Raw genomic sequence first — 17,179 nt, 5'->3', positions numbered from 1 at the left:
ATTCCATGCATTATCTTGTAAACCTCTATCATGTCACCCCGCAGTCGACGTTTCTCCAAGCTAAAGAGTCCCAAGCGTTTCAACCTTTCTTCATAGGGAAAGTGCTCCAGCCCTTTAATCATTCTAGTTGCCCTTCTCTGCACCTTCTCTAAAGCTATAATATCCTTTTTGAGGTGCGGCGACCAGAACTGCACACAGTACTCCAAATGAGACCGCACCATCGATTTATACAGGGGCATTATGATACTGGCTGATTTGTTTTCAATTCCCTTCCTAATAATTCCCAGCATGGCATTGGCCTTTTTTATTGCAAACGCACACTGTCTTGACACTTTCAGTGAGTTATCTATCATGACCCCAAGATCTCTCTCTTGATCAGTCTCTGCCAGTTCACACCCCATCAACTTGTATTTGTAGCTGGGATTCTTAGCCCCAATGTGCATTACTTTGCACTTGGCCACATTGAACCGCATCTGCCACGTTGACGCCCACTCACCCAGCCTCAACAGATCCCTTTGGAGTTCCTCACAATCCTCTCTGGTTCTCACCACCCTGAACAATTTAGTGTCATCCGCAAACTTGGCCACTTCACTGCTCACTCCGAACTCTAAATCATTTATGAACAAGTTAAAAAGCATGGGACCCAGTACCGAGCCCTGCGGCACCCCACTGCTTACCGTCCTCCACTGCGAAGACTGCCCATTTATACTCACTCTCTGCTTCCTATTACTCAGCCAGTTTTTGATCCACAAGAGGACCTGTCCTTTTACTCCATGATTCTCAAGCTTTCTAAGGAGCCTTTGATGAGGAACTTTATCAAAAGCTTTCTGGAAGTCAAGGTAAACAACATCTATCGGGTCTCCTTTGTCCACATGTTTGTTCACCCCCTCAAAGAAATGCAACAGGTTAGTGAGGCAAGATCTTCCCTTGCAGAACCCATGCTGAGTCTTCCTCAGTAGATGATGGGAAAGACCCCTGTGGAAATCCTGAAGAGCCACTACTGGTCTGAGTCGATAACACTGGCCTTGATGTACCAATGGGTCCAACTCAGTGTAAGGCAACTTCATTTGTGTTCACGTGCACGCTCCATGTTGGAAGAAAGGTCAGGAGTAAATGAGAAATTGGTAGTGATAGAAAGTAGCATCAAGTTGCAGCCGACTCATGACAGTCCTGTAGGGTTTTCAAGGCAAGAGACGTTCAGAGGTGTTTTGCCATTGCCTGCATCTGCGTAACAACCCTGGACTTCTTTAGTGGTCTCTCATCCAAATAATAACCAAATGATGTGTGAAAAGGATCTAGGGCAGGGATGTCAAACATGCAGCCCGGAGGCCAAATCAGACCCCTGGAGGGCTCCTATCAGCCCCCCCCCCCCCAGCAACTGGCTTTTGTCTGCTTCCTTCTCCCTCTCTCTTGCTCCCTTCTGCATAACGGCTTGCTTTGCAAGGCTTGCTCAATTGCACAGGAGCTACAGAGCAAAACCCCTGTTTTCTTCATTGGTTGAGGTTCCTCCCCCTCCTGGTCGCCTGGGGAGGGAGGGAAAGAGGCAGAGCTTCCTTTGCCCAGTTCCCCGGATCCCATGGGAGAAATACAAAGAAAGCACCTCTAAGACCAGCAAGTGCTAATGTTTTAAGCATGTTTTATTTTAAGTTTTTAAAAAATCTTTAATCGTGTTTGTCCGTGTCCTTTAAAAAGTTTATATCTCTGCTACCTAATCTTAAGTAGGAACACACATGGGCCGGCCCAACATGGCCCAGCCCGACAAGGTCTCATTTATGTCAGATCCATCCCTCATAACAAATGAGTTTGACACACCTGGTCTAGGAGTCTTAGTGGACCATACGCTGGATATGAGTCAGCAATGTGATGCAGTGACTAAAACAAGCAAATTTTGGGCTGTATTAACAGAAGTATAGTGTCCAGATCACGTGAAGTGATGGTTCACTTTGCTCTGATCTGGTAAGACCTCCCCTGGAGAGTAGTGTTCATTTTGGGGCACCACATTTTAAGAAGGATATAGACAGGCTGGAACGGGTCCAGAGGAGGGTGATGAAGATGGTGAGGGGTCTGGAGACCAAGTCCTATGAAGAAAGGTTGAAGGAGCTGGGGATGTTTAGCCCAGAGAGGAGGCGGCTGAGAGGTGCTATGATCACCATCTTCAAGTATTTGAAGGGCTGTCATATAGAGGATGACGTGGAATTGTTTTCTGTTGCCCCGGAAGGTTGGACCAGAACCAGTGGGTTGAAATTAAATCAGAAGAGTTTCCGGCTCAACATTAGGAAGAACTTCCTGATAGCCTGTTCCACTGAGGAACTGCTTTCTCAGGAGGTGGTGGGCTCTCCTTCCTTGGAGGTTTTTAAACAGAGGCTAGATGGCCACCTGACAGCAATGCTGATCTTGTGAATTTAGGGGGAGGTATTTGTGAGTTTCCTGCATTGTGCAGGAGATTGGACTAGATGACCCTTGAGGTCCCTTCCGACTCTGTGATTCTAGGATTGAGCCTGCTTAGCTTCGAAGATCTGACAAGATAGAGCTAGCCTGGGCCATCCAGGCCATGTTAAATGAAAAGAGCAAGAGTTCTGTAATACCTTAAAACTAACAAATTCCGTGGCAGGGTAGGAGCTTTTGTGAGATACCTGAAGAAGTGAACAATGACTCACAAAAGCTCCTCCCCTGCCACAAAGTTTATTAGCCTTTCCAGTGCTCCCGGACTCCTGCTCTCTTCTACTGCTACAGACTAACATAACTATCCATCTTCATCTGTCTCCATGGAGGGCAAACGAGAAATCAGTGATCAATACAAATGCATTTGCATGCGTGCTCAGACAAGGTCAGGCTTTGCCCTGGAATGACCACCCTTTTCGCAACAGCCACATCCGAATGCACGAGTATACTCATCCCATTAAAGACCAGGATGTGGAGGGAGCAGGGTTGAAACAAAACCACCTTATTTGGCAGGAGCCTCTTTTGGAAGAAAGCAGCGGCAGACTTTTCCTTGGCCCCGGTTTGGGGCTGGCCAAGAGCTCGCTGCATGTCACACCCGCAGGAAGTTCTCTGCAGTCAGCCTGGAGCCCCAGCTACACACTTGCAGCCTCCCCGCTTCCCACAAGCTGCCTTGGGTAGAACTGAGGGGAAAGGGGATGGGGTGGGGAGGTCTTTTGATTTCATGTATCCTTTCTCATTTGCACATTCAGTGCATGCGTGTCTTCCCGAATGTGGCACAATGCAAGGCTGCCAGATGTTTCCTAACTGTATAGCCTCCTTATTATCTTGCCTCTATCACAGAAAAAATGCCACATGCCAAATCGGGAAGCATCATTTTGGGAAACTTCAAATGGTACGCAGTGGGGCAGCTATCGAGTACTGACCACTGTGAATCTGTACACTACAGCAGGGGTGACCAAACTGTGGCTTGGGAGCGACATGTGGCTCTTTCACGCATATTGTGTGGCTCTCGAAGCCCCCACTGACCCGTCAGCTGGCTTGGAGAAGGCATTTCTCTCTTTAAATCACTTCTCCAAGCCAAGCCAGTTAATGGCTTGGAGAATACATTTAAAATTGCTTCCGTTCTTCCTCTCCCTCCTTCTTTTCTCCCCCATTTATCTTCCTTCCTTCCTTCCTTCCTTCCTTCCTTCCTTCCTTCCTTCCTTCCTTCCTTCCTTCCTTCCTTCCTTCCTTCCTTCCTTCCTCTGATGTTCATGTCTTGCGGCTCTCAAACATCTGACGTTTATTCTGTGTAGCTCTTACGTTGTCAGTTGGGCCACCTCTGCACTACAGCATGTTGTTTGAGGAGTTTGAACTTCACTATCTCCAGTTTGTCACTAAGCCCAGTTCGTGGTGTTGGGTTTGACCTTGAAACACCCTGAAGCTAGTGAATCTACAGTACCATCCCCTCCCATATGAAGGTGAAGGTTGTCTTTGGAGACCTTTCTTGATAGACTTGCTGGGGGGGGGGCGCTCAGGAGGGGAGAGGCATGTGCTGGAAGGGCCTGTTCTGTGGTGGCGCCCAAGCAACAGGACTTGCTTCCTAGGAGTGTTTACCTGACGCCATCCTGACCATATCTCAAACGATGGGCAAAGTCCATCCTGTTCTCTTGCGCTTTCGATCGTATTTAAAATCACTTGGTTCAGCCGTCTGGGGTTTGTTTGTTCTCCTTATTGTCCCTTTTCATTGGAGGCAACCTTGAGGAATCCTACGCCGAAAGATGATAAATCCTATAAATAGTGAGTCAGAGCCCAGTTTCAACCTCTGTTGGAGTTGTTTTGTGACTGGGTTGTTGCAGTTGCAGCAAGGAAGGCTAGAAATCGCTGAAAGACCTGCCAGAGCTGGTGTGGGGTGGTGATTAGAAGGTTGCACTCGAACAGGGGTGGCCAAACTTGCTTTAGTATAAGAGCCACAAAGAATAAACGTCGGATGTTTGAGAGCCACAATACAGGAACAAATAGTACACACATGATTTTTATTAAAACTCTTAATACTGGACTTGGTGGCACAGCCATCTGACGTGCTCACTTTTCTCCCTTGGCTCTTGCACTCTCCTTCCCCACTCTCAGAGTGTTGGTGACCTCTGGGGTGGAGGAGAAGAACTTGCAAGTCTGCCTGTTTCCCCCCTCTTTCCCTGCTTCACTCATGGTGGAAATAGTTGCCTACCTGTGCGTCAGCACTCAGAGACTGACAGAGGTCCCGATGCTGCACAGACTTACTCAGGAGTGCGCCTCAGCCTTCAGGAGCCACGTGTGTCTCCCAAGCCATAGTTTGGCCACCCCGGCCTAGAATCTGGAAGCTCTACCCTGGTGGCTGGGTGACCTTGGGCCATTCACTCTCTTTTAGACTGATCTACCTCACAGGGTTGTTGTGAGGATAAAATAGAGGAGAATGATTTAAGCTGCTTTGGGGTCCCCATTAGGAAGGAAGGTGAGTTATAAACGAAGGAAATGAAAAAAAAAATTAGCAGTGAAGAGTGGACTAAACACAAATTGTAATGTGGAAGGAAGTGCTCCGGGGTCTGTGGTCTTTCTTGTCCGGCTTTAGACTTTCAGTCACAGGTCGCCTAAGACCAGGGGTCCCCAACCTTTTTTAAGCCTACGGGCACATTTGGAATTCTAATACTGCACAGCAACAAAATGGCTGCCGCAGGAGGCGGAGCCAGTCACAAAATGGTTGCCACAACTTCAGTACCGCCGTGGAGATCCTTGTGCTGTGGTGGCAGCTGCCACCAAAGCAATGTTTTAAAAATCTGCACAGCCTATCAAAAACCTTGCAGGGCAAAAGCCCTACCTGGCCCCACCCACTTCCTGAAAACACTTGGCGGACACGAGGGAAGGTGTCAGTGGGCATCAAGGTGGGGACCCCTCTCTAATGTCATAAATAATATGGAACTTTTAACTCTTTTTCTTGGGTTGGGGGTCTCATCTGTTACCGTCAATAGAAATGGTTGTCATAATACCCCTATATAAATCTATAGTGTGGCCTCATTTGGAGTACTCTGTACAATTCTGATCACTACACCTCAAAAAATATATTATAGCATTGGGAAAAGTGCAGAAAAGGGCAACTGGAATGATTAAAGGGTTGGAAGGAACACTTTCCCTATGAAGAAAGGTTAAAACGCTTGGGGCTCTTTAACTTGGAGAAACGACGACTGAGGGGTAACATGATTATGCATGGGATAGAGAAGGTAGAGAAAGAAGGACTTTTCTCCCTTCCTTACAATACAAGAACTCGTGGGCACTCAATAAAAATTACTGAGCAGTCAGGTTAGAAAGGATAAAAGAAAGTGATTAACACATGGAATTCACTGCCACAGGAGGTGGCGGTGGCTACAAGCATAGCCAGCTTCAATAGGAGATTGGATAAACATATGGAGCAGAGGTCCATCGGTGACTATTAGCTACAAGGTATTGATGGAACTCTGTCCGGGGCAGTGATGCTCTGTATTCTTGGCACTTGGGGGGCAACAGTGAGAGGACTTCTAGTGTCCTGCCATACTGGTGGACCTCTTGATGGCTACTGTATGACACAGAATGTTGGACTGGATGGGCCATTGACTTGATCCAACATGGCTTCTCTTATGTTCTTACGTTAAGGGAGTATTCACCTTGGAATATCTGCCTTGAGTCTCAGTGAGAAGCACAGAGGATAAATGCAATAAATAAAAACCAGACGGCTTTGCTAATTTTAACAACCCATAGTAGCTTTCACTGGAACTGCACATTAACTTTCACTTCCCTCATTAGCCGAAACAGGTACCTGCTAAATAAGCTAATGGCATGCCAGATGGAAGCGAGTTAGAATGTGGTCTGAAGTAGAGTCGACGCCCTTCAATGCCAGCTGACTTCAGTGGTCTCAAAAGGGGCGTAGCTCAGTTTAGGATTGCCCTACCAGCCTTCACAAGCCTTAGTCACTTGCCTAATTCCTAAGGAGCCTATTCACGGAGGGAGCTCCTTTCAACAGCATGACAGTCCTTGTGCAAAGTTATATTGCTCCAGTTGCCAAACCCCAGGTGCCTTTTTTGGAACAGAGGTCAGCGACGCCTTCCTGGAAAACAAGACACGACAGGAGTAAACCAGGGGCAGCTTGAAGGCCCCTCTGCTCCAGGCTTTCTGGGAAGCCGGCCTCTAAGGACGCTGCTCAGCGAAGCACAAAGTGGAGGATTTGATGAGCTCAAGGGCTGGTTTTTCTGCAGCGTGTCTGGTTCTGCAGTCCTTTGGTTGCCGTATCCCCTTGCCTTTGTGCAGCCCGTTAACAGCTGCAGCATCTATCCATCATGTTGAAAACACAGTAGCTGGAAATGGCTCTTCTGGCATCTGTGCACACAAGACAGTGGTGATGGTGTGTGTGTGTGTGGGAGGGGTGCCTGTGATGTGGGCAAGCTCTTATCTGCCTGTTTGCCAGGAGCAGGTGTGAGCCCCCAGCAGGGGGAGTGTAGCAGAGCGCGCCGGCTGCCGCGTCCATGCTCACAGCCCACATGGGGCAGAGCACGCCCGCTGCCGGGAGGTACTGGCCACGGGTGATTACGTGAAAGTGGATGCTGTGAAATCTGAAGCGATGCTCATGTTCAGAACCCTCCGCAAAGCTCTGATGCAGCAAACCCAGAGTCTCTTGATAGCACACACTTGTGGTGCGTTCGTGCCACACTAAATAATGCGTTTTACATCTGGATTTTTGCCGTGTAAGAATAGCAGAAATCCAGATGGAAAGTGCATTTATTTAATGTAGCATGAACACACCATTGGACAAGGTAGCTGAGAAGCAGGTTGAGGTGCCTCATACCACCAGCGTGTTATACCTTTGTCATGTTTTATATCCCACATTTTGCCATTTACGTGTTATTTATGGCATTCTATGCCTTGTATTTCTTCCAGCATGGATGGTTTCATGCGTAGGATTTCGTGAGGTCTCCCATTCGTCAGATGCACAGAGAACTGTGATTCTCGAAAGCTAATTCTGCAATAAAATTTGTTAATCGTAAAGGTGCTACTGGCCTCTTTACCATTTTGCTGCGACAGACGAACATGGCTAACTGCTCAGGATCTATGACTATGGTGTGAGATGCTGCAAGGAAAAGGGGTTGTTGGGTGAAGTCTCCTGGTGCCAGCCACCCGTGGAAAAAGCAGGGCTTTTTTGTTATTGCAGGAACTCCTTTGCATATTAGGCTACACTCCATCTGATATAGCCAATCCTCTAGGAGCTTACAGTAGGTCCTGTAAGAAGAGCCCTGTAAGCTCTTGAAGGATTGGCTGCATCATGGGGGTGTAGCCTAATATGCAAAGGAGTTCCTGCTACAAAAAAAGCCCTGGGAAAAAGACAGGGTTGCCCGGCCCGGCCCTCCCACATACTGCAGCCCCTTTCACAAGTGCCACAGGTCAGTGTGATGCAGCAGTTAGAGCGTCAGATTAGAATCTGAGAGGTTTAAATCTCCACTTGTGCCATGGAAGCTCACTTGGGCCAATCACAGTCTTCCAGCCTAACCTACCTCACCGGGTTGTTGTGAGGATAAAACGGAGGAGAGGAGAATCACGTAAGCCACTTTGGGTCCCCGCTGGGGAGAAAGGAAAGGTATAAATGAATTAAAGATCTAGTTTGCAGTACGTTACAGCAGGCTGCGGGGGGGGGGGGGGGGGCGTGGTGTGAATGAGGAAAACACGCTTCACCAGCTCTTTGCGCAAACTTTTCCAGAAAGGGGACTTGACTGTAGGATTCGTTCTCCTGGGAATTGCGGCATCTGTTTAAAAAGCAAAGTTCCTAGCCCGTAAGCTTGCAAAAAAAGGGTGGTTGCAGTCATGTGGGCAAAGTCTGGTGAAACTTTAAGGGAGGGAGGGGGAACAGAATAAATGAGCAGAGGTGTATAAGTTACGCAGATTGTGTGAATTCTCATAAATTTGTTGAAGCCACATTAGTACACTGGTGGCTGCAGGGTTTGCATATGAACATATGAAGCTGCCTTCTACTGAATCAGACCCTCAGTCCATCAAAGTCAGTATTGTCTACTCAGACTGGCAGCAGCTCTCCAGGGTCTCAAGCTGAGGCTTTTCATGCCTATTTGCCTATTTTTAGTTGGAGATGCCGGGGATTGAACCTGGGACCTTCTGCTTACCAAGCAGACACTCTAGCACTGAGCCACTGTCCCTGCCTTCTATTGGCATGGAGTCTGCACCCCCCCTCCCCCCCCCGCTGGAAACAGCTCATTCCTGTGTTGCCTTTGCTGAGCCACACCTGCACCGTCCCTCCCTTGCCCTCTCTTTGGGACCTGGCAACCTTTTTAAAGTCCGCTTTTGTGACCTTCGCCAGCTCCGTGGGTCTCTTGCCTGTCAGAGCTCCCCGATCGCTGACAGCAGGTCAAAGGTGCAATGTCATCTCCTTTTCTTCTACTTCTTCTTCTTCCCCTCCCCAGCTTTCTTGAAAGCCTCGCCAGGGTGGGGCAAGGCAGCTTCCTGTGCGGCCATAACTCACTCTCCTCCCGCCAAACGAAAGGCAGGTTTCCTCCTGTCTTGTGTCTGGGGGCGGAGGAGGGGGGCCCCAGGAAGCAAGACTTCCTCCTTGGATAAGTGCCTGATGACCCTGGAAAGTGGGGCTTCCCCCTCCCACCCCCCTCTGCTTCAGACGGTTCTTCTTTGGAAGAGGGCTCTTCCCCTTTTTGCTGCACATGCCCCTCCCCGAACTTGAGAACAGGCTCTGAGGACCTGCCAAACAGCCCCGGCGCTCTCTGGCTCAGCGACTGGGGGAAATTGCGAAAGGTGCGCTGCCTCACTCAGGTATCGGAGGTGGAGACTGGGCACCGGTTGGATGAGGAAGCACCGCACTTCCTCGGGGCTGTTGCTGTACTTTGCTCCTTCGGGACAGTTTCGCTTTGGGTCAACAAATGAAGGGGTGCGGGCCGGCTTCCCTCTTCCCAGCGAAGACGTGATCCGTCCTTCTCTGTGAAGCGCTTCTCTGCTTAGGCTTGGTCACAGGCGCTTTGGATTTGGCCACCCCCCTCTTCTTCCAGGCCTGTTTTTTTCCTCTCCCCATCCTGGTCTTTCCGGAAGCAGCAGCATTGAGCAGAAGGAATCTGGGTCTTTTCTCTTCCTCCTTCGAAGCAACGATGGATTGATTGAGACTCGGCTCATCTCTTCGTCATCAGCGGGCACCCTGGAGCTTGAAGGCCTTCTTGGAAACAGAGGCTCTGTTGTGTGAAGTGGCAGGGAAGGCAGCATTTAATGAGCGGAGGAAATAGATACATACACACCGCGCCTGTGACGATGAGAGTAGTAAGTCTCCTGTCTCTACGTATGTGGTTTCTGGATTGCTTAGGGACCTGAAATCTGATTGAAGCTGTGGTTTTGGGAAATATATAGGGGAATATATTTGGGCTTTCTTTGTGATGCTGGGTCAGATAACAGAGCTAGAGAATTGGGTTTAGGGACCTGCTTCGAATGATGCCCTATCTGTCCTGGAATGTGCCAAGAGAGAAATTGGAAGATGATCTCTGCTTCACATGCCCCCCCCTTTCACTTGCCTTCTAATCGGATGCAAGAAGCCATCAACCAGATGCAGTGATTTAGTGTGCCAGATCTCTGACCAAAAATGGAAAACCCTCTGTCCGCCGAGATTAAATGCAACAGAGAGAACTGTTTTCTGAGATTCAGTGAGATTCTCAGTAGCAAGGTCCCTTTTTCTTTCCGCTTTACTGCTTTCCCCACCCTTGCCTCACACACACTCACTCAGAAGGTCCCTTCTCAAGCTTCATTCAGTTGCAAGCCAAAGGGGAGAAAATGTTGTTGGTCAGAGCATTCAGAGAACTAAAAAATGGTAAAGGTAGTCTCCTGTGCAAGCACCAGTCGTTTTCGACTCTGGGGTGACATTGCTTTTACAACATTTTCATGGCAGACTTTTTAACGGGGTGGTTTGCCATTGCCTTCCCCAGTCATCTACACTCCCCCCCCCCCCCCCAGCAAGCTGAGTACTCATTTGACCGACCTCGGAAGGTTGGAAGGCTGAACTGGCTACCTGGCTTCCGCTGGGATCGAACTCAGGTCGTGAGCAGAAGGCTCCGACTGCAGTACCTCAGCTTTACCACTCTATGCCCTGGGGCTCTTTCAGAGAACTGAACCAGTCTAAAATTTGTTTGTGGGCTATGCATTATGGGGAGGGGGGGTTGGAGAAACTCTGCCTCATTGGAAATCACACTGAGGCCTGAAATGGGCTTGGAGATTGATCTGTAACAGAGGTGGCCAAACTTGCTTAACGTAAGAGTCATATAGGATAAGCGTCAGATGTTTGAGAGCCACAAGACATGAACATAAGATGTTTGAGAGCTGGAAGGAAGGAAGGCAGATGGGAGGAGGGGAGAGAAAGCAACTTTAAATGCCTTCTCCAAGCTGCTGGCTGGCTGAGTGAAGCGATTTAAAGAGAATTTAAATGCCTTCTCCAAGCTGGCCAATGGGGCAGTGGGGGCTTCGAGAGCCACACCATGTGTGTGAAAGAGCCACATGTGGCTCCCGAGCTGCAGTTTGGCCGCCCCTGATCTATAAGAAGCCTCTTCCCTGCCACTGGAGCCAGGCATTTCATTCTCCTCCAGCCATTTCCTGTTGGTTGGACTCAATTGAAATCTGCCGAAATCGCTAGCCCAGACCATCTTTTTCTTCTCAAGAGTATTTCAGGTGACTCAAACTCTAGACATTGGTATTTTGTTCGTTTGTTTCGTTGCTCTGACAATTAGGGCTGCCACCAATCTGTTGATGAAATTGCGTGCTACCAAAATCTTCTTTCGCAGCATTGAAGGATGTGTGAGGTGGGCTCAGGGTCGACACGTTACACCTCTAGGCTCAGTACGAATTTGTAACATACGTGTGTGCATGTGTATGTGTGTGTGTGGAATTAGCTCACACACCCATCCTGTAAATATCATCTCATGAATCACAAAAGAAAAATGTCTGTTATTTCTGAAACAATACAAATGGCCCATAATGGGCTTATTTCAGTGCTAACTAGGTATGGTCTGAGTTCGCTGGTTGGTGTCTCTTTCCCTTCCCAGTCAAGGCTCAGTTGCACGGCGGGGAGCGGGGTGTGTGTGTGTAAGAGTGCGTCCAAGCTCTGCTGTGCTTTGCAGTCGGGTTGTGCAAATGCTGTTGGTTCCATCCTGCGCTTGTCGGCTTCGGGTTTTGATAACCCGCTGTGAATTTCTGAGAAGTCCATTTGTGTGGATGCGTATTTTGCCCCATGTGTAAATACTTGTGTGCTGCGATCCATATTTCTGTACTGCTCGTCCCTATCCAAATGCGTATTTGGTGCATATCTCCCCCTCCTTCAGAAAGCCCTGAACATTCCAACACAAAACGAGTGGGAACAAAAATACAGACAAGAATAAAGTTAAGAGTCCAGTGGCACCTTTAAGACAACAAAGTTTTATTCAAGGGTTTGAGCTTTTGACCTTCAGATAAAGTGAGATGAATGGCTTTCTTCCATCTCGTTTTATTTGAAGAAGTGTGCTTGCGCATGAAAGCTTATGCCCTGAATAAAACTTGGTTGGCCTTAAAGGTGTCACTTGCCTCTAATTTTATTCTGTTGCTTCAGACCAACGTGGCTACCCACCTGGATCTAAAAATACAGACAGTTCAGAATGGCACGTTCCGGGGTGAATTCCTTTGGGGGAGAAATTCAAACGCATCCCTGCTTGGAAAGCAGTCCTGCCCAGAGAACTGCAGCCTGTCAGATTCCAGCTTAGTGGCCTCTCTTCCTTTCCAACGTGCTTGTCCTTTATAGAGAGAGCATAGAGCAGGTTTGTACCACCTGGTACAGTCCAGAAACCAGTTCAGCACTTCATGGAGAACTGTCTGCAGGGTCCCAGCCATGCCCTCCTTTCCTCTTTGTCCTCTTTTCGTCTTGGAAGTGCTTAGGCTGCTGCTGGCCTGTGCTGCTCAGAGGTACACGTGGTTGGTTCTTCCAGGTCCGGAGTGGCCAAACTGTGGCTCGGGAGCCACATGTGGCTCTTTCACACATATTGTGTGGCTCTCTAAGCTCTCACTGCCGCGTTGGCCAGCTTGGAAGACATTCATCTCTTTAAATCACTTCTCTTTGGCAGCTTGGAGAATGCATTTAAAGTTGCTTTCTTTCTACCTCTCCCCAACTTCCTGCCTGCCTGCCTGCAGTTGTTGAGGTTTTTTTTTTGGTTGGGGGGCTTTCCCCCTGGGTGTATGCAATGGTTCTAACAAAGCTTAGTTGTCTCTCTTCCTTTCCAACCTTGGTTTTTGGCCAGCGTCTTGTGCTTCAGCTCTTTGGGATGGCTTGAAATTACACCTCCTTGCTCTTGTGGTTTGGATTCATGTCTCTGCATTTGGGTCACGGGCTAGCCCTCCCCAATTGTCACCCCTGCCCTTTCCATTGCTTTCTTTTGTATTTTGGAAAGCAAGCTCTGACCCTGAAGAAAGCATCTTCCATATCATACATCAGCTGGTATTTTTTTTCTTCTCACTGCATGTACCTGTGGATCAAGTAAAATGTTACTAGAGTGAGTTTCTTAGAATCTTAGGGGGAATCAAAGGGAGTAATGGAGAAGGAAAAGGTAATCAAAGGCTGGAATGCCTCCACATGCAAAGGTTGTATATGTTGGAACGCCACTTTCTTGGGGTTCATAGCGGGGGCACCTCCACCTTTTATGAGATGTTTGTTGGTTTCCCAAAAAACATCTGGTTAGCCACTATAGATAATGGAAGGCTGAACTAGATGGGTGCCAAGGTCACAGTTTGCCTAGGGCAACAAAGAACTCTGGACTAGCCCTGAATGGATTACCATACCAAGTAAATTTAGACTTTTGGCTCACCATACCAAAAAACGTGGGAAGCCATTGGTTTAGATCAGGGGTTCCCAGACTTATTTGGCCTAACGCCCTCTTTTCAGAAAAAAAGTAACGCAGCGCCCCCCTGGAAATCTGCCTTCAGGAAGTGGACTAAAAGATGCAGTGACGTATTCGCACACAGTAAACAAAGATGTTGTAAAGAAGACACTTTGAAGCTTGAAATTCTAAAATTATTTTATAAAATCAACCATACACAGAGAATGTTTGAAATGTCTTTATAATTATTATCCACCCTCTTCTTGTCAGCTCCAACTAACGCAGTGGGAAGGTGCCCTGCCCAGCCGCTTTCAACCTGAAAGCAGCGGGCAGCGGTAAAATGCGGCCGCTCCTCGTAGGCTTCCTTGGAAGCCTCTGACAAGCACAGGCGATGTTTGCCCTGCGAAGAAAAGCGGCAGCGTAGCAGCACTGCCTGGGGCTCTTGGCTTGTCTGTTGGCTGGCGCAGTTGTGCCACAAGGGAAGGGGGAGTAAGGGGGTGCCCAGCAGTGCCCCCTGGCAGGGTGGCACCCTAAGCTGTCGCCTACCCACCTACTCCCATGCACTGGCCCTGCAGAAGACACTCTGACCGATTTCCCACTCGTCTTATGCTGCTCTCAAGCTCCTCTCAAGAGCCAGTTTGGTGTAGTGGTTAAGTGTGCGGACTCTTATCTGGGAGAACTGGGTTTGATTCCCCACTCCTCCACTTGCACCTGCTGGAATGGCCTTGGGTCAGCCATAGCTCTGGCAGGGGTTGTCCTTGAAAGGGCAGCTGCTGTGAGAGCCCTCTCCAGCCCCACCCACCTCACAGGGTGTCTGTTGTGGAGGAGGAAGATAAAGGAGATTGTGAGCCGCTCTGAGACTCTTCGGAGTGGAGGGCGGGATATAAATCCAATATCTTCTATCTTCTTCTTCTCAGTGGGGCTTTGCTCCGATTTCACACTATCTGCCCTGGGGCTGCAGCTAGCTTCGGCTTTTTCGCGCTGCAAACAGAAACCTCTAAAACCCAGTTTCTGTTTGTGGTGCAAAAAAGCAGATACTAGCTGCAGCCCCAGGACAGTCAGTGTGAAATTGGAAGGAAGCCCCGCCGAGAAGAGGAACTTAAGAATGCCATAAGGCAAGTGGGAAATCGGTCTCTGTGTCTGGGGCTTTGCGATTGGCTGAAATCAACAGAAGCAGCCACCTGGTAACCAGAGGACTGTAAGAAGCTTGACACTCTGCTGAAAACCTTGTGAGGAGCAAGATACAGGTTGAAACTCTTTAGAGAAGTTTGTGTAATTGCCTCAGTGCTTCCACTGTCCTGTCTTGAACTGTATTGCTGAGAGAGAAACTGTAAGCAACCTTGAGAAGCTGCTAGCTATAGTGAGTTTTGGCTAGGATAGACTAGTAAGGTTTTTTGTTTCTATCTTTCTTGTATGTCTGTACACCTCTGTTTTTTTATTCTGTCTTGTAAATAAACTGCATCCTTATATTTTAATTGAAAGGAGTTCTGGTCCTCATTACTAGTCTAGTTGGGTGAATTTGCACTAAGTAGCAGACAAAAGGAAACTCTTTATTTTTGTTAATTGGAATTTTTCTCTAAATTAGAAATTCTGGACCCCTCCCAGAAACGTGATGTTTTGATACCTCCCACCCTCTCCTCTTCTTCTTTTATGCTTCCACCGCCCATTTATTTTTATTCACCACGCCCCAATTGCACCCAAGGCTATTTCCGCACCCCTGGATTGTTCTAGCGCCCAGGGGGGGCAATATCGCCCACTTTGGGAAACACTGGTTTAGATTGACCTCAGGCTTGGAATAGATACAGTGAAACATCCATGGTTTTGCATAGAGGCCTTCCCTGCCAAACAGCAGTTTTTAATCTCCTGTTTGTGCTCCGTTGTGACTTTAAAATGGTTATTCTCTGGCTGGAAACCGGCTGCAGGAAGCAGCAGCCCAGATACATGTGAGCTAAGAGCAGAGCCTCTGTGGCCTATGGATTCCAGGTAACGTACACTTTGGGAGCTGTTAATTTCCTTTGTGAGGGCGTCACTAACGACTTAAACGATCTCCCCCCTAGAAAGCGCAGCAGTCTACAGCGAGTTCCCAAGCTCTCACAGGAGAGGCTGCCTGGAAAATCTTTAGCCTTGACAAATGGGCCTGTTAAACCTCCCTCACTGGGGTAGAAGAGGAAAGTGGAGACCTACTATGGGAAAGCCACTTTTCCCTATTCAGCCCATTGGAAAGCGAGAAGTACGCAGTGGCACTGAAGAGGTTGGCAGAGAGGAGCCACCAGTTCCTGAAGCGTGCAAGAGCCCAAGTTATTTAGGGCCTTAAAGACGTAATGCCAGTTAGCTGCATTGTTGGTGGTGTGGGAGAACATGGCGGCTGTGGTTGCAGATGGAGTGTGTGGCATTTGTGGGCAGGAAAACCATCCAGACCAGGGGTGGCCAAACTGTGGCTCAGGAGCCACATGTGGCTCTTTCACACATATTGTGTGGCTCTTGAAGCCCCCACTGCCCTGCTGGCTGGCTTCGAGAAGGCATTTGTCTCTTTAAATCATTTCGTCAAGCCAAGCTAGCTGGCAGCTTGGGTAATGCATTTAGAGTTGCTTTCTTTCCACCTCCGCCTCCCTCCCTGTCTTGCGGCTCTCAAACATCTGATGGTCATGTCTTACGGCTCTCAGACATCTGACATTTAATTCTATGTGGCTCTTATGTTAAGCAAGCTTGGCCACCCCGAACCAGACCGATCCTTTTAAGACGTAGAGCTATTCAGTGCACCTTTCTGATGCTCGCCAGAGCTTTGGGTGTGTTTCTTCAGGCAGAGTTCTGTTCGGATTCAAGGATGGTTTGTTTGCCTGTTTTGTTTGAGTAGGTCAGGAAAGGGCCCCGCGAGGAGAAACAGCGGCCCCACAGGATTATCGGGCTCTGCTGCGTTTCCAGGTGTCTGCCGCCGATCCAAAGTGGGTGCGTTTCAGATTCTCTGAAGCTTAACCACTTCCTGGAGCGGAACCTGAGACTCGCAGCTGCAAAGATGACGCTTCCCAGGGCACGGGGAGCTTGCTGTTTTGCTTCAGTAATCCTTTCACCAGGAAGTCTCCGCAACTGATACTGCAGAGGGTTTACTGGGTGCCTCGAGTTTGCAGCCAGCCCAAATGCATTATTTCGGGTTGACTAGAAAGATGACTCCCTTCTTCCAAAGTGGCAGATTACTCAGCGCAGTGCTTCGAAGAAGTTGGCTGACTGTGGAGGTGATATTTCAGACTTGCCACTCTCAGGGGAACCCTTTCTGTGGGACCTCATGCATACCTGCTGTGAACCATTTCATGCTGCAGAGGCTTCTGGGACATTCCCTTTTGGAGGTTGATTTTTGTCAATCCCCTCTTCAGAGGTCTTACTTCAGGGCCTCCTGCCTTTTGAGGTTAGGCATGCAGTGACTGGGGACGGGGCCTTCTCTGTGGTGGCACCTTGGTCATGGAATAACCTCTCCAGGTGTATTTGTACTTTCTCTCTCTCTCGGCTTGACTTCGCGAACGAAGATTTAAGAAAGGTGCAGTAGTCCACGTCTGCTGCAGGCTCGCTGGTGGCTGACAAGACCAATGTGGGACAGGCAGGTCCGGCCACAGTGGCTGCAGGGAAAAGTCTGATTTGGGATTGGTGCTGTACTTTGATATCAAAATAAAAGGAGGTTGAGATGCTTTTTAGGTTCTTATTTTACAGTGTTTGGTGTTTACCAGGTTTTTTAAAATCATGGTCCTTTAATGCTTTTTAAAAGTTTGTTTTATCTCCTTTTTGGAACTGTCTTTTGGGGAAACTTCCCCTTCTTGCCTGCAATACTGGATTAACCCATTGAAGTTGATAGGTAGGTGATTCAGGACAGGCAAAAAGGA

General features: G+C 48.5%; 1 protein-coding gene across 12 annotated transcripts in view; it reads left to right on the top strand.

Annotated features, from left to right (window-relative positions):
- MARK2 (microtubule affinity regulating kinase 2) overlaps positions 1–17,179 on the top strand; it is a 181,829-nt gene that overhangs the window by 99,446 nt on the left and 65,204 nt on the right. The window contains exon 1 of one of the 12 annotated variants that reach the window (XM_060254744.1): positions 9,612–9,747. The exons of the other annotated variants lie outside the window; for them this stretch is intronic. Within the exon in view, the coding sequence (XP_060110727.1) occupies positions 9,697–9,747 (51 nt within the window). The 5' untranslated portion in view covers positions 9,612–9,696. Of the gene's footprint in view, positions 1–9,611; positions 9,748–17,179 lie in introns of those variants that run through there. 12 annotated transcript variants of the gene reach the window in all.

Source organism: Heteronotia binoei, chromosome 1 (genome assembly GCF_032191835.1).
Source record: "Heteronotia binoei isolate CCM8104 ecotype False Entrance Well chromosome 1, APGP_CSIRO_Hbin_v1, whole genome shotgun sequence".
NCBI lineage: Eukaryota > Metazoa > Chordata > Lepidosauria > Squamata > Gekkonidae > Heteronotia > Heteronotia binoei.
This window is presented reverse-complemented; position numbering and strand designations above follow the sequence as displayed.